Genomic DNA, 17005 nt, shown 5'->3' with positions numbered 1-17005 from the left:
CCAGGGCGTGAGAAGGGGGCGGGCAGCCGCGGGAGAGTGCGCGTGCGGGCCGGCAGGAGGGGGGGCAGTGCGCTGGGTGCTCAACCCGACCAGTCGGCAGGCGGTGTGTAGCTGCTGTTGCTGGTGGAGTTATATTTCGGGACACTGAGCTCTCCTTCCCCGACCGCCCCACCCCTACTGAGGGTTTAGACCCTTCGGCTCGCAGGACTGAGCCTGAAACCAGGCCTTCGGGCTGCTGAGGTTTCGGGATTGCGGGGATCCTGTTCTTCGCAGGCAGTCAACGGCACCGAAAGAAAGGGAAGCCTGACTACTATTTTTTTTTAAACCCAGGGTGGTGATCCACAAAGGAGAAAATGAAATTCTAGCCACCCCCCCCAAAAAAATTAAAAAGCTATTCTCCCCTCCCCTCCCCCGCCCCCACCGTATTTCCTCTCTGATGCCGGGACCTTGGAACCCTGAGCGATGTCTCCTGGGATCCTAGTCAACGTCGTGGAGGGAGAGGAGGTGGTGGATTGACAGCTCCATCCAGCAGGATGGACAGTTCCTGCTAGAGCAGGAACCTGCTTCTAGCGGGAGCCACATTGGAGGGCCCAGCCCGTCAGCTCCTCCCCAACAAGGCGGAGGGACCCTTGAAGTCGGTGGCAACACCAGGCTCCCCTTGGCGGGGCTAGGAACCCAGACCAGACATCGATGGCCAGCAGGGGGCGCACCCTCCCAGGTCCCACCTGCTGAGCTTGGTTAGTTACTGGCCTTAAAGTGGTGAGATGCAAGGAGGATAGAAAAGCCTAGGAAACCAAGAGTCTTGGACCACCTTCCTGGAGTTCTAGAGCATTGTCCTCCTTGATGCAGAGCCCGAGGTGTAGACACTGATGCCACTCATTCCAAGGCACGGGTTAGGAAGCGAACAAGGGACATCTCTGTGTGTGTCTAAAAGAGTGCAAAGGTGGATGGGGGCAGCAGGAGAAAAATACCGGCTGAGCTTGGAGGAAGTATGACTGGGATGGGGTACAGAATGCAGGGGTCTGCCCACTCTCCATCGTGACCTGGGAGGAACCAACCAAACTGCATGGGAGGAAGGGAGAAATACAGTAAGTCCCCTGCATACAAACGAATTCCGTTCCAAGAATACATTTGTAAGTTCAATCTGTTTGTAAGTCCAACAAAGTTAGCCTAGGTACCCAACTAACACAGTCGGCTATATAGCATTGTACTATGTTTATAATATATTTCACATAAATAATACATATAAAACAAACACAAAAAATGAAAGAAATATTTTTAATCTTACAGTAGAGTACTTTGAAAAGTACAGCAGTACCAGCTACATCACCACTGTTTTTATGCTTGCTTCTGGCCATTCTGGGCTTGAAATAGATACTGTACTATTGTGCTCTATACAGTGCTATAAAATACACAAAAGCACAACCACTTGTACAGGAGGCACCCATTGACAATATACACCAGACACATGAACTGACACGATTGGCCAGGTGATTGTACGTTCACATCTGTGTTCGTAACTTGAAGGTTTGTATGTAGGGGACTTACTGTAATCATAACAAGACATTTTAAGATTGAGGGAAGTATGTTTAGAGTTGTCTTTCTCCACTCGTGGTAGATTGTTTCCATAAATGGCCCCAAACTCCCATCCTGCTTGCCCCTTGGCGGTGTGACTTGAATATTCCTCCCTTCCAGAGGTGGCACTGAATCTGAGTCGACCCAGTGTCTTGCTTTGACTGATAGAGTGCTGTAGAAGTGATGTGCGGTTTCCAAGCTTAAGCTTTAAGAGGTCTTGCAGATCTTTTTTATGCCCTCTTGGGAGCCAGTTATAGTGTAAAGAAATCTGCAAAGGGCCCTGGAGGATCAGAAGCCAATGATTTTTCAGGCAGCTGTCAGCTGCAGACATATGAATGAGACCATCTTAACAGTTCCAGTCGCAGCCCATCTCTTAGTGGGGTGCTGTGGGATGAGTGACCCCAGCCAACAGCATGTGAAGCAACAAAATCTCCCAGGTGAGCCCAGCCAACACACAGAATCATGAAAAATGATACATTTTTGTTGTTTCCAGCATTAAGTTTTGAGGTGTCTTGCTACATAATAATAAATAATGCAATTCTAGGAAGGGGTCCATTATTCTCCGGTGCCTCATGGAGGAGGAGAATGTATAGTCGTTATTTGGCTGGCAGTGAGTACCTGATGCAAAGGTGAACCATCCCCTTGCTGTCTAGTGACCTTTGACCATGTAGCCTGAGTTGGAAGGAAAGATCTGGGCCAATCAGATTTCTCTTCCTCAGGAACTGGGAACTGGGAAACAGAGGCTGGCTAGTCAACCATAGGAAAAGAAGCTAAGAATACTACAAAATATAGTTGGCTTCTAAGAGACCTAGATGGGCCTTAGCAAGCTGTAGTTATGTGCAACATAAAGCGAAGAGGAGGCAAAAACTCTGTGAGCAGATTGAGCCCACCAGGATATAAAGATGGAAGCAATGTGCAGAAGGCAGCAGAGACTCCACGAAAGAGAAACCATGCTGCCCTGAGAGGGAGCTACTTCTGGTCCTGACAGCTTCCCAAGTCCTAGCTTGAAGCCTGGCTATAGTGCCCACCTCTAAATTTCCATGAGATTCTCCACATCACTTCTACAAATGCTCCTCAGAAGTTGGTGGCTATTGGATTTGCTGACTAGCATCCTTTCCCACTCTCTTCTTCTAGTAACAGGCCCTGCCTCCCTGATCACAGGAATAGGCATGTGACATAGATCTGCCCAATGGGAGAAGCCTATTTCCCTGGACACAGTGATTGAGCCAGGATGGGCACATGACCTCAGCTGCATCACTCACTCTCCTATACTCTTATATACAGGTACTGGGAGATTTGCCTCTGTCTTCTCCAGGGTTATTAATTTGGGACAATATGAGCTGAGAATCCATCTTTCCCTGTGGCAGGTGAAAGCACAGGAAAAGCCCATCTAGGGAGGACTCAGGATTCTACCTGAACTGCTCCCCTGTGGGCTGGTCTTTAGCAAGACCAGGGGTGGACACCACCTCCTGCTCTCTTGATGAACAGGAGCTTCATCCTTCACCTGTCCTCCTCCCCTACCCCTCCTCTACCCCTTGGCCTGCCAGGGAAGACTCTCCCTCCTCTGAAGCACAGAACTTGAGGTCTGTTACCTCTGTTTTCACATTCAGATTTGGATTCACTCCCCACGGATGAGAATGCATGATAAATAGTGGCCTTGAGGTTAAGATATCTGAGTTCAAGTCCTGGCCTTACCATTCATTCTCTGAGCCTTCATTTCCTTTAAAAAAATTTTTAAAACAGAGACGTAAGTGTGCATTCAGCTCAGCTGGCAGGGAATCGCATGGGAAGCTGTTTGGTGACTATGATGGACTGTGTGGACGCGAGGGGCCAGTTGCTTGAGATCTGGGAGGGCTTCACAGAGGAGATCACTGAGATGGGGGCATGGCTGGCCAAGGGAGGGGCAGTGGCTTGCGCAGAAGCACAGAAGCCTAAGAGATCCCTTAGGGAAATGGAGGGCAATTTACAGTGATCCATGTGCAGGAGGGATGGTAGGGGGCAGAGCTGGCTTCTGAGGTCAGCAGGTGACGGGGTGGAGAGGGACTTTGAAGAAGCTTATTATACTGGAGGAAGAAGCAGGGCTTGGAGAGCTGACGTGGTAACATCCACGCTTTAGGAGGAACATTCTGGATCCTCAGGGCCAGATGGCGCAGAAGGCAAATGTGAAAGCAGGAGGTGGACTGACCTGCGCCCTCAAACTAGGCAGGAACAAGGCTCTCCCTCCCTCCAGTGTGGCTTCAGCTGGAAACAGCAGCCCCCCCAGTTCTCAGGCCTCTGAGTCACCTCCTTAGGTTCTGTTGCCCTGAGGCCAGGTCAGCCTCCCTCCTCTGTCCTAATTGCTTCCTGTCAAGGGAGCTGGCCCCCTCCAAGCGTCCTTGAGAAAACCCTTGTGAAAGTAATTGAGCGTTTCAGGAGGAAGCAGACACCTGCAGCTGACCGCTCCCCCCTCACTGGCCCCCACTCCCTGCAGGGAACAGTGCTTCTCTGGCTATTGAGGGGGGCATGTTCTGAGAAAAACACTTTGCCACCAACTCCCATCCCCACCCCACCACCTTTGGGTCAGCGTAAGCGGGTCTCAGGGCTCTGGGCTCCTGTAGATGGTGGAACAGTGTCTGCACAACACCCCTGACCAGGGGGGCAAGCAGGGGCTGAGATCCAGGCTGTGTGCCCCTTGCCAAGCTGTGAACTGGGGCATGACAGGCTGACTGTTCAGAAAGGGGTAGATCGTTCTCATTAGCTCAAATGTGCCATCTACTGGCCTAGCTGCTTGCTTATGGGATTGCTACATTCAAAGGGGCACCTTTTCCTAACATGTGCAAAGAGCACCAGGTGGACTAATTGTAATCCCGACTCTCGGCCTTTGTCCCCGCTGCCCTCTGCCCACTAACTCATGTGGGCTCTGACCACGTCTTCCATTGGACAGAGGGAGAAACTGAGTCCAAGGTCTGCCGCCACTAGCTCCCTTTTGGGGACAGTACTCCTGCCCCCAGGCCCCCCAAATCAGCATCTGGTCTGGCGCCGATGAATGGACCAAGGGCTCCCAGGAAAAGCTAAGCTGAACCAATCAGATTCCCTTGCTTGAAAACTGAATTAAGAGACACGGAAGGGAGCTGTTAGTCACTGGTGAGTCTGGATACAGAGCTGAAGAAGCAGCCACTTTGTGCAGGGAAACCAAAGGGGTCTTAAGAGAAACTAAAGAAAAGAGTATAGACGCGAACATTGCCAAAGGGATGAGAACCCTCAAGGCCCAGAGATGAGAGGGCAGAGGTCCCACTGACAGTGCCTGTTCTCTTGAGGCCCAGTCATTCTTGAACTTCCAACTTTAGGGTCCCTTGTAATCTGCTCACCCCTTGCTGTGAACTAGCTTGAGTGGGTCTCTGTCCCTTGTAACTTGGAACAAGGACCTCTGCCCCAAGGAGGATGCCGAGGTTCCCCCATTGTGTGAGCTCCCTCAGGTCTCTTCTCCCCTTTTTCTCCTCACCCCAGCCCTGTCTCCAATGGAGGAAGAGAAGAGGCCCCCAGCACGGTCACACTTTTTATTCAATGTCAGTGAAAAAAAAAAATACACGACACAGCACAGGGTTGAACAGTGAGGACAGTCACTGCAGGCACAACCAGGAGCAGCACATCAGGAGAGAGGGGGCCACGCTGGAGAATGGGTTGGGAGGCCCCCCTTCTGCCACCCAGTGCCCCCTACTTCTCCAGGCCTCCACCAAAGCAAGCAGGGCCAGATGCCCTGGGAGGCCCAGTCCTGTTCCACCCTCTGGAAAAAGTAAAAGAAAACCCTGAAAGTTTTGGAAAGAAAATTCCACATTTTTCTTAGACTTTTCAATTGCAGCTTCGAATGACATTTTTTCAAAACTGATGAATAAAATATGTAAGCAATGTATTCTTGCCCCCACAGTGATCTCCAAAGTCAGCACAAAGCCTCACCCAGGGTGGATCTTCAGGAAATACTTGTTGTTTTAGTAAATTTTTGTGTAAAAGTATTTACAGGGTCAGCTTACTCCCCTGCCCAGCCTCTTCTCTCTTTCCTTTTTCTCCCCTCTCCTCTCTTGCTCTGCTGTAGGATGAATTTCTTCCTCGAGGGACTGTGCTATTGTCAGGAAACACTTCAGTGCCTTTGCTTATGGGCTTCCTTTTTCTTAACTTTTGATTTAAAGGTAAGTCATATAATCTTGACTACAACTCAAAAGACTAGAGTGGACATCTGAAGTTCCCCTTCACAATGATATATATATATATATATATTTTTTTTTTTGGCTGAGTCACTTGGTTTGTGGGATTTTAGTTCCCCAACCAGGGATTGAACTCGGATCCTTGGCAGTCAGAGCGTGGAATCGTAAGCACTGGATCGCCATGAAGTCCCAGTGATGATTTTCAGAGAGAAGAAACAAAGGGCTCATCAGTTAGCCCAAAAGGATGAATGAGGGCAAAATACAGTTAGAAGGCAGATTGGGGACCTTGCAATTCACAGACCTGCTGCAAAAAGATACAGAACTTCAAAGGAGAGTTTGGCTATATCAACATTTTAACTGTCCATATATTTTCGTGTCTATGCAAGTCATACTTCATACTCTGCTAACTCTGTGGCAAGCCCTTCTTTGCTGGGGCAGGGATAGGAGGACTGCCTCTCTTCTCAAGGCAGGGCTGGTGCTCTACCACAGGAATTCCCAAGCACACAGTCCCCAGGACATCCAGGAGCATGTGGGAGCAAAGCCTGGCCTGCCTGTGGCTCCTCCCATGAGCAAGATGGGGGTCTCAGTTCCCAGCCTGACATTATGTGTTCACCCTGCTGGGATGGCTGAGAACCTTCAATCTGAACAGCAAGTATCACCCATGGTATGTGTCCAGAAGCTTGGAGTGATCATGCTTTCATGAGTAGGATTTTCCCACCAGTTAGAAAGAAAGAAAGAGAGAGGGAAAAAAAAGTTCCCTTAGGGAGGAAAATAGTAAAGACACCGCAAGATGCTTCCAAGGTTGAGTCAGATGCCTCCTAAGACAGCACTGACCTGTTAGCAGAGCTGCCCAGAAATAGAAAATAAGATGTTTGAAAATGTGGGGGCTTCAATCAAGCTCCTATTTCTTTTTGGAAGACCAGAGCCTCAGATACTTCTTAGAAGGAAGCTTGTAAAGGATCAAAACCAACTTAGCTTTCTTTACGGTCAACCTCTGTACCACTCAGAGTCAGAGGAACGAGCAGGCAAGAGATCCTCATAGAGCCCCGGGCTCAAGTCTGGGCACTGTGCCACCTCCTGGCTGTGCTCATGCGCTAGGAACTCCACTCTGTGCCTCAGTTTCCTAGCGTGGAGACATGGAATGAAGAATCCTATTTCCCTAGGCTGTGAGGATAGAATGAGATGGGGTCAATGGCAAGATCTAAAGCATGAAGTTCTGTGTGATTGTGAATTAGGTTAGAGTCAACATTTGGGGGATAGGAACCCCACTTTGTAAAAAGTCTCCCACTGGAAGTCAAAGCTGAGCTGGGCTGTAGAGTCCTATGTATCTCTGGTGCTGACTGGCAGCATAAAACAGACTTAACAGCCAGCTCCTGAGAGTAATGGAACATCCCTTGAGGCATTACTGGATAAAAACTTGCTGGTTACTGCCCAAGGATGTGAATTCCCCAGCCTGACCATGTGGCTGGTCATAGGCAGAAGGATGAAAAGAGGGTGACAACTCAGTGGACTTGCCATCTCCAAGGGCAGCAAGAAGGAAGGTCTAGGAGAGTTTGAGGGAAAAAGTCAGCTTCCCCGAGTCTCCATTTGCAGAGAGGGAGGACTCAGAAGTAAGAGGTATGCTGCATCCCTTTCCTGAAGATATACTCTTGTACTCCCCAACCCAGCAATCATTCCCTGCTCCCACACTGGGTTGACAGCACCTGTGAACTAGACTGTTTTCACCAGCAGTTCAAGAGGAAATCCACTGTCACTGCACATCAAAGCTAACTTCTGATTATAAGTACAGGAGAAAGCAAAGTGAAAGACTTGATGAAGAAGCAAGATTAATTTTCCGGCAGTCAAAGCATGCAGCTGTAGAGCTCACTGATCCAAAATTGGAAAGCAGACATTGAAAAGCAAAGCCAGTGTACTTGGAAGATGACAAATTACCTGGCAGATTCAGGATTGGGAGTTAGAAAAAGCCTTTCAAGTGGAGCATGCCCGGCACGCTTTTAGGCATTTAATCCATAAATGCAGCCTGGCAGCCTAAACAGTGGCCGGCTGGTCCTCTTCTTCTAGCTCCTTCTGCTTCTGGAGCAGTGAAAGAACAAAGCCCATCCTTAAACTAGACCAAATCCAGATGTGGGAACTACTTCTGTCTCACTCTTGGCAAGCCTTGTGTTCTCTGTTACTGAAGTCAGCACCTAACCAGCATTAAGTGCACAGTAGAGGGTTGCTCACTGAATTGAAAAAAAGACCATTTAAAAGGAAGCAGCAGAAGCTGCTGACAGTGACAGTTCAGGATGTAGCCTGATAAGAAAATGTGTCATCTGGTAAGTTGGGTGATATTTTCCTCTTTTTCTCTCAGCTCTTTTTTACCCCCTGAAAATTAGCACTTTCTATATTCATTTAATCATTTTACAAGAAACCAAGTAATATAAAGTATGTTTTAACATCCTCAACTAATAAAATGAGTTTAGCTCTTTTAAAGGGTATTAAAAAATAAGTATTACATCAATTTCAATTTTTCTTAAAATCCCCACTGATGTGGTTCCTAGATTTCCAAATACTTTCCCTTTCATCCTTCTGCAGCTCTGTGTGGAGCTGAGCAGAAAGATTTAACTGTTCCTCTCAAACTAACCAGCTGTACCCTCTCCTCACCTGAGTTCAATGTCCGTCTGAGTCCCTGACCACTACCCTATGAGCTGCCAGAGGGCCAGAATGTGTCTTGTAAACTACCATAGCCTTAGCACCTAGCGGTGCCTGGCCTTGAATAGGTGCTCAATAAACATTAGTTGAAGAAAGGACTGAGTGAACACTCCAAAGGCTGGGGCCGGAGGGGCCAGGTAGAGTTGTGGGACAGGGCACAGACCACCCTTAAGGGTTCTGGGTCCTCAGTGAAGGACAGACCCAATCTGGCCCTTTAACTGGGGTCTGTAGGACCACATCCTATAAAGCACAATCCCAGAAGAACAGAATTTCAAAGCAGAACCCAGCCCCCCTGCCTTTACCCTGAACCTTGGGGCAAAAACCAGTTCCCCTATGCCCAGCAGATGTTGGTTCTGGGCCAAGACTGGGGCTGGGGCTAGGCCATTAAATACCTGAGGATCTTCTCTATTCCAGGGTGAGGTGGTCCCTTAAAGATCTTGACTGAGGAGAGCAAGGGCTTGGGCAGAGGGGTGGGTGGGCCAGAGAGTGAGGCTGGAGTCCCCCTCCCCCTAAGGAAGGGGCAGCCAGAGAGGTCACTGGGTTGGGAGGTGGCCACGCCCCTCCTGGCCAGAGGCCCTGCCCCTCACCAGCCTCTACTTCTGCATATCACACTGCAGCAGCAGCACAATAGACGGGTCGCTCTTGGCCGCCTCCTTGAACTCCTCCAGTGTAATCTGGTCATCCTTATCTTGATCCATCTTCTTGAAGATCTTGTCCACACGCTGCTGGGGCGTGAGCCCATCCTGGTTCATGCGCATCATGATCACAGTGCCCACCATCTTGTAAATAGCCTGGTGGGGCAAGAAGGGGGATGTGAACACTCACAACGGGGACAGGAGATGGGAGATGTACGAAGGGACCCAGGGGTGGCATGGAGAACAAGGGGCCGTGTGAGGATACTGGAAGGTGATGTATAGCCACTAAGACTGGCTATTTAATCAGCATCTCACACCAAACATGTCTACTACCCAACTCTTCACCTCCAACCTGCTTCTGCCCCAGAGGGCCCTGTCTCAGTGAACAGCAAATTCATTCTTCTAGATGTTCAGACCAAAAGCCTCGACACCATTCTTGACTCTCCTTTTCTCACACCCATGTCTAATCTTACAGCAAATCTTGTCAGCCCTAATTCTGAGTAGGTCCAATAACGAGCCACCGCCTGCTACTTCCACTGCTCCATGGCTGTCGCCTCCATCCCCCTGTGACCAGACTGCTGTTGGAAGCCCCGCAACTGGTCTCTCCCTACTTTTGCTGCCCTCCCACCTGCTCAGTGTGTTCTCCACATGGAGAATAGAGAGAGCCCTTAAGGGCTTCACATCTCACTTCGAAGAAAGTCAAGTCTCTACCCCAGATGATGCTAAGAAACGGCCTCCTGACTACCTATCTAACCTCTTCCTACCACTCTCCCCTTGCTCACTTCTCTCCCACCACCCTGGGCTCCCAGCCACTCCTTGAACACTGGAAACACAGTCTAGTGGGGTCTTTGCATTTATTCTTCCCCATGCACAGAACACTCCTCCCCCTGACACCTATGCAGTTAGCTCCCTCACTTTATCCAGGTTACTCCTCAAATCTCACCTTACACAAAATCACTTTTACTTCATTGCCCTCTCCCCTTATTTTGCTTTGCGTATCTTGTTTGTAATACTTACTGCCTGACATAGCATAGGCTTTGTTTTGTTAAATTTTCTTGGTAGAAGGAATGCCCTGTGAAAGCAAGAACTTTGAACAGAGACTGGCTTGTGGCAGTCTCTGTTGAAAGAATGAGTTAAGAACTTGGACTCTTGTTGAAAGAATATATATTTGTTGAAAGAACACTGAGTTAAGATCTTGGGACTCTGGAGTCAGACTCCTTAGATTTGGGATCAAGAACCATCACCTGATAAAATGGGGTTTCTAACAGTACCTACCCCTAGACTTGTTGGGTAAAGTACTTAGCACAAGACCGATCCTACTCTGAACACCCAACCAAGGCTAGCCGCTGGATCCTGGGAGGAGGGAAGAGGGAGGAGGGAGTGGTGGGCTCCCGAGGCCTGAGCGGAGGGTGGCTGGAGAACGGCCCTCGCAGCGAAGACAGGAAGCGTGTCTTCCCAACCCACCTCAATGATCTCCAGCATCTCGAGACGCGTGATGCGCCCGTCACCGTCCAAGTCGTACATTTCAAAGGCCCAGTTGAGTTTCTGCTCAAAGCTGCCGCGGGAGGTGACCGAAAGGGCGCAAATGAACTCCCGGAAGTCGATGGTGCCATCGCCGTTCTTGTCGAAGGTGCGGAAAGCGTGCTGCGCGAACTTGGAGGCGTCGCCGTAGGGGAAGAACTGAGGCGAGGACACGAGGGGCTGGAGCCCAGCGACAGCCCTGCGCTCGCGGCCCGCCCCCTGGCTGCCTGGCCCGCCCCCTGGCTGCCTGGCTCCGCCCCCGCCCGTCCGGCCCGCCCCCGGAGTGCTGGGCTCCACTTACCTTGATGTAGAGCTGCTGGAACTCCTCCAGGTTGAGGATGCCGCTGGGGCAGTCCTTCAGGAAGCCCTTGTACCACTGCTTCAGCTCCTGCTCACTGAACTCGGTGTTTTGAACCAGGTCTTCCAGCACCTCTGGGGCCAGCTTGCTGTTGGTCTTCCCCATGGCAGGGCCTGGCGGAGAGGGGCTCCCTCAGTTTGGTCCAGGGCAAGGCCGTCACCTCAGCAGCCTTCCGCCAAGTCTCTCTAGGGCGGGGTTCCCTTTCTCCACAACAGCCCCTTCCTCTAACCAACTCCACATTCCCACAGCCAGGACCACCCCCCCTCCTTCCACAGCCGGGGGGAGGGGGGGAGGGGTCTTCTTCTCACTCACACGGTGGACACCCCCGCCTCCTACAGATAGGTTCTGTCATTCCACCACACTCCTTTCCATAGAAGCTCCTGCCTCTCCTCTGCTCGCCTCTTTCCCCGCACACAAAGTGGGGGCTTTCCCCTTATTACATCCCGATTACAGGGCCTCCTCTCCAAGCAGGCCCCTCCCCTATCCTCACAGCAGTTTTCCTCCCCTGGCAACCAGGGTCTCTAGCCTCCCAGGGCTCAGCTCTCCTCTTTCTCACTGACCGGTTTGCAAATCACAGTCTTCATTCTCTCCTCTCCTCTTTACACCTTCCATAGCTCCCTACACCCATAGAATAGTCGTAATCCTCTCCTTGCTCTTCAGAGCTCTCTGCACTCAGCTTCTACCCACCACTACAAGCTCCTCTCCTACCTGGCAGGTTCCTCATGTATTCCCCTGGCGCTGTCTCCCAAGTCCTTCCTCAAGACCTTCCAGGGCACCTGAGCAAGAAGCTTCTCTCCCTCCTTCCTTTGTACAACAGAAATCCTAGCTGGTAGCCCTGATGACCCTGACTGTCTTCTCCTTTTCATTAGTTCATTCATTCCCTGAGCATTTATTGAGGCTGACCATGTGCCAGGCCCTGTGCTGATGATGGGGATAAAGTCAACATGAGCCAGACTTCACTAACTCATAATTGGATCAAAGAGGCTGATTGTAAAGCACCTTAAATCCACACCAGGGAGTTTGGCGTGGGGCACAGAAGCTCCTGTGGTTTACATAAATACTTATAGATTGTTTACAGTATGGTGCTGGGAACCCAGAGAGAAGGAATGCATTTTTCAGATTTTTCCCTGGCTACAGTGTACGACATGACCTGGGTCGGGAGAGGAGGGGTAGCTCTGCTGCAGAGTTCAGGTGGGAGGCGATGACAATAGGGTGGGGTGGTAGAGGGATGTGGATGGACTGAGAGATGCTAGGAAGAGGCACTGGCAGGACCTGGAGACTGAATGGATGTGGGGCTGAGAGTGACAGAGGACTGCTGCCAATGCTCAGAACCGGGGCTGAATGGATAGAGGTGGTATTTCTGAGAAGCAGGTTTGGGGAGGGTGAAGAATCAGGCCCCAGTGGGACCATGAGCCCCTCAAGTATCTTGTGCCTGAGGAAGTTCCTGCAGAGGGAGGTACAAACCCTCCCCAGGAAGCCTGGCTGGAGTGAGGCCCCTGGCAGGCCCTGAAGGCTGAGTTGACATTCTTGTCAGACCTCCATGGGGGGAACGTCCTGCTAGAGCCTGACTTCCCCAGGACATGACCTGGGAGGTGAATTTGACCCACTCTGAGCCTCTTTGGAAGACTGCCAGACCCCAACTGCAGGGTAGCCTGTCATGAAGACACTCTGGAAAAGGACACCCGCAGGCTTGCAGAAGGAATTCCACTTCCACAGCCCAGTGCATGCCTGTGTGGCTTCTAATCCTTACTGCTGGGAGTACCCTAGACAGCCAGGTCTGAGTTTGGTCAGTTCCATGCCCTCTCTCGCTTCATGACTTCAAGCAATGATCTCCAGCCTTTTTGGCACCTAGGACCTCTTCCATGGAAGACAATTTTTCCACAGACCAGGGTGAGGGGATGGTTTCAGGATGATTCAAGTGCATTGCATTTATTGTGCACTTCATTTCTATTATTATTACATCAGCTCCACCTCAGACCATCAGGCGTTAGATCCCAGAGGTTGGGGACTCCTGAGTTATAGAATACCTCTGGATCTCAGACCCTCCACAGGGCCATCAAGAAGATCAAGAAGCAGTGGAGGCAGCAACATCCTCGCCTGCCTCCCACCCCCAGAGGATGATGAATCCTATACGCTCCCAGGGAAAGCCAGGGACAGGGAGGCATGCCATCTTCAGGAACCTGGAACCAGGGGGTCCCACCCAGCTGTCCTGGGACCGGAATCAAAAGCACAACTGAAACACACATGAGCAGAAGGAGGCGGGCTCCATTCTCAGCTGCCCCCTCCTCCAAAGCACACTGAAGGCTCAGGTACCATCAAGAAAGTTCGAGAATGCAGAGGTAGTGGTGTCTGGTGGGGGAGGCAGAGCCTCTCCCTCTGTCTCCTGTGAGACGTACCCAAGTGTCTGTGTAAGCAGTAGGAGTGGGTGGGAGCACGTCAGTGTATAAGACTGCAAATCTGCCAGAACGCACACACACACACATATGTGTGTGTGTGTTTGTGTGTGTGATGGAGTCTATGTGGCTCTTACCTTCTGCCCCTTTTCTCTCCCCCGCTCTGTGCTGCCTTCCCACCATTTTCTGTCTCCTGGCCATACCTGTTCTCAGTCCCCATTTGATTCCTGGCCCACCAGGGACTAAGAAGGAGGCTTCATCTCTCTTCATTCCTTCTACCACTCTTAGGTCAGCAGGCCAAAGCTTTTAAGATCATCCCCTTTAAGATCATCCCCTTATGTTAGTGAAAAACTGAAAGCCAGAGGGAGGAGAAAACTGGCTCAGAGTTACACCCAGGCTGAATCTATGCCACCTGCCTGGACTGCCCTCTCTGAATCACCTCTTGTCCACTACAGACTCCTACCTGCCTTCCAGGAAAACTATGGCTCTGCTCTGCCTCTTGGCATAGATGGGACCATTTTGCTGGCTCCAAGTCACACTATCTGATACCTAGGAAATATCCATCCTTGGGGTGGACCACCAGGGCCTCTGACTCAGCACACCTACAGCCAGATTCACCCTCAACCTGTGATGGTCCTTCTCCCTCCATGACCCTTCCTTCCCTCCCTGGGATCAGGGAGGGAATACAATCATAATTACATTTCTTCCCTCCCTGGGATCAGGGAGGGAATACAATCATAGTTACATTTAGTTTCCCCTCTTCCTTTTCCCTAGATCCCACTTGCTACTAAGGCCTATTGTTCCTTCTTTTGAAGTGCTCCTGGAATGTACACCACGTCTTCTCCCCATGCCCCTCCTCCCCGCCCCTGCCACTGCATAGTCAGGGCCAGGGGCACAGCCAAAGGGGCTGAAACCCAGCTGAGGCACTGTTTGCCAAGCCATCCTATGGACTCAGCTGCCTCAGAAGGAGGGCTTTCCTTGTGATTCCTCTGTTCAACAGAATGTCTTTTCTAGTTTTGCCCAGAGGTACAATATAGGCTAAGGGTTGCCCTACCCATGGGTCCCCTTAAACTCCAGAACCCTCTAAAATCTCATGTCTCGAGTCAACTGTCTACCCTTACCTCCCACTACTCCCCTCACAACTACATACTTCAGTCAGAACCTACTTCAATTGTTGTTCATAATCCTTCCTTCTCTTCTGGGCTGATGCAGCTACAATCAGCCTTCAGGGCTGACTAACGCCCACTTCCTTATGATCAGCCTCTCCCAGACTGGAGAGCGGACAGTCAGCAGCCTGGACTTGGCATTCTGGGCATGAGTAGACCCTGTGAGGCCACAGAATTGATCCTGACAGGCGTGTAGACTCCAGAGCTCTCTGATTCTCACCTGGTGTTCTAGAATTCCAGAATGGAGCCTGATTTGGGGAAGAGTTTTGCATTACTCTCTTGTCTGGGCCAGAAACATTTCTCCAGACATTTTGCTCAACGGTAAAGAGCTTATCCTCTCCCAATATTAACCCTGTCTGCTTGGGAGCAGCTCGGACAGTGAGAAAAGTCATCTTCCCTTATTCCCATTTTCCCTCTTGTAGCTGCCCACACAGGTTCCCACTCTGCCCTCTGTGGCAGGACAGAAGTGCCCTGCAGAGACCTACTCTGGAACCCAGAGATGTTCAATGAATGTCCCTTTGTGGATTATACTCAAGGGGCAGAACCCCCTTCTTTCTCCTTGGAACAGCATCAGGCTGTTTATCTGTGTTCTCCTGCCGTTGCACCCTCTTAGAGACAACAGAACCTAGATCTGAGGAAAGGAAGAGTTCACTCAAGGTCAAGTGGAGTCCATCAGCAGGAAGAAGGCCAGAACCTGTGGGGGCATGTTCTGTTGGAGCTGTGGCCTGGCTGAACGTAGGCAGGCTCCTCTTGAGGGCTGCCTCCAGCTCTGAAGAAGCTGGCCCTTCCCCATGCGTGAAGACACTGTGCCTCTGGGCTCCGAGATTTCTTTCAGAGGGCAGAACTCAGAGTTGTGGGCTCCAAATGGGAAGGTGGCAGAGAGGGTGGGAGGAACTGAGGGAGGCAATAATCCCACACCCTCACCAAGCTTCAGAGGAGCTGGTGCTGAGACTGTTGCCATGGTGACAATAGCTCCCTGGTCAGGAGATTTTTTCTCTCTCCTCCCTTTGCTCTTCTCCAAGCAGCAGCCATGGCGGCAATAGCTAGGTCTTCTCCTTCTTATTAGTGAGTGGCAGGGGATGATAAACCAAAGGTGGGCTTGTTGACTACCTCCACCTTGGAGCTGCCCATGTCATGTGGGCTCTTGGTCAAGAAGGGACTCCTAATTGCTAAGGAGGAGCCTGAGCCTGGAGAGTGTGTAGGAAGGGGGAGGCCCATACCCAGGCCTGGGTAAGAAGCAATGTCCTTTTGGTGAGGACTAAAGCCCCTCAGACCCCCTTTCTGAAATGTCCTAACGGTTCAGGAAAAGAAAAAAAGGGTCCTGTTTTCTCATAATTAGCCATAGAATCAGAGTGTGTCAGAGTTGGAAGGTTATCCAAGATCGTCTCATCAGATCCACTCTCTGTCCTGCCCACCCACCCTCTGTCTCCTATCTCATGAAGGATCAGAGAGGGAAGTTTGACTTGGTCAAACAGCAAAGGCAAGTTCTTCTGCCCTCCAGACTCAGGCTGCCTTAGGGAAAGAGCCAAACAGTCCATGGAGCTTTGGCACGATCCCCACTGAGCAGAAGGAAGACGGGAGAGGGAGCGGCTGGCTGGGTGCAAGAAGGCCAGAGGGTATGAATTAGAACGATATTTGAGAGGTGGAATGAGAAAACTTGGTGCTTTGGCCATGAGGGGTGAGGGGAACGGAGGAGGCTGGGACCTTGGCAGCAGTGACTGACAGGTCTGGGTGGTCTGCTGAGGGGTAGTGTTTATCTTGAAGCCAGGTGAAAGAGGCGGAAGATGGGCCTCTGTCTCTCACTGAGACCATGGGGAGGGGGCCTGCTGAGAGAGAGTCATGAGGAGGAGAACTGGGTGGCCCCCAGGTATGCTGTGAGCTCTGTCAGCTTGAGAAGTGGAGCTGGGGACGGTCTGAGGGGCTGTGTGAAGTGGGAGTGCGCTCTCTGTGGAGGTGGAGGCTGTCTTTCGGGACAGGGACACTGTGGTGTGAAGTGCAGTGAGCTGCTCCTGGGGCTGGGTGGTGTGGCTAGGGGCTGTCTGCGGAGGTGGGAGGTGGTCATGGGGCTGAGCTGACTACCCATGGGGGAGGGGGCTGGGTTCCTCTAGCATCAGCCACCACACCCCCAGGGGTGTGTGTGTGTGTGTGTGTGTGTGTGTGTGTGTGTGTGTGTGTGTGTGTGTGTGTGTTGGGGACCAGAGCAGTTGTTGCTTTGGGGTTAAGGAGGCTTCTTTGCCTGCTTCCCTGGGACCTGCGGGGCCAGGACTCGAGTGGGTGGTCCCCTGGCCAGGGGCGGGACCCCCATAAGCCGCCGCCTACGGTGGAATCAGGGGTCAGGGAGATGAATCCGAGGGAGCAGAAGACGAGGGAATGGAGAGTGGAGGGGGAGGGGATACGTGCCCCCGCCCGGCCCTACCCGCGTTACCTGAGGCCGCTCGCCGGGTCGCTGGATGACTCTGAGCCTCCGCGGGTCGCGGGGACCGAGACG

The 17005-nt window shown here is 51.4% G+C and overlaps 2 protein-coding genes across 2 annotated transcripts in view; both read right to left on the bottom strand.

Annotated features, from left to right (window-relative positions):
- Nucleotides 1-487, bottom strand: part of NT5C1A (5'-nucleotidase, cytosolic IA) — a 19106-nt gene extending 18619 nt beyond the window's left edge. The window contains exon 1 of the mRNA XM_010862737.1: nucleotides 422-487. The gene's annotated coding sequence lies outside the window, so the exon portion shown is untranslated. The remainder of the gene's footprint in view (nucleotides 1-421) is intronic.
- Nucleotides 488-5097: 4610 nt separating this feature from the next.
- On the bottom strand, nucleotides 5098-16999 carry HPCAL4 (hippocalcin like 4). The gene is made up of 4 exons (XM_010862735.1): nucleotides 16943-16999; nucleotides 10902-11071; nucleotides 10544-10759; nucleotides 5098-9235 (listed from the first exon to the last, which is right to left on the bottom strand). The coding sequence occupies exons 2-4, from the start codon at nucleotides 11061-11063 to the stop codon at nucleotides 9038-9040; spliced, it is 576 nt and encodes a 191-aa protein (XP_010861037.1). The 5' UTR covers nucleotides 11064-11071; nucleotides 16943-16999; the 3' UTR covers nucleotides 5098-9037.
- Between the last annotated feature and the right edge of the window lie 6 nt (nucleotides 17000-17005).

The sequence above is a fragment of the Bison bison genome, unplaced genomic scaffold (assembly GCF_000754665.1).
Source record: "Bison bison bison isolate TAMUID 2011002044 unplaced genomic scaffold, Bison_UMD1.0 scf7180017864484, whole genome shotgun sequence".
NCBI classification, from domain to species: Eukaryota; Metazoa; Chordata; class Mammalia; order Artiodactyla; family Bovidae; genus Bison; species Bison bison.
The sequence above is the reverse complement of the archived record's forward strand: the minus strand, read 5'-3'. Positions and strand labels throughout refer to the sequence as shown.

Coding starts and splice junctions, on each gene's coding strand:
- HPCAL4 (XM_010862735.1), bottom strand. CDS start 11,063: ATGGGGAAGACCAACAGCAAGCTGGCCCCAGAGGTGCTGGAAGACCTG. Junction 10,760..10,901: donor TCCAGCAGCTCTACATCAAG/GTAAGTGGAGCC, acceptor TCCTCGCCTCAG/TTCTTCCCCTACGGCGACGC. Junction 9,236..10,543: donor AGATGCTGGAGATCATTGAG/GTGGGTTGGGAA, acceptor TTGCCCCACCAG/GCTATTTACAAGATGGTGGG.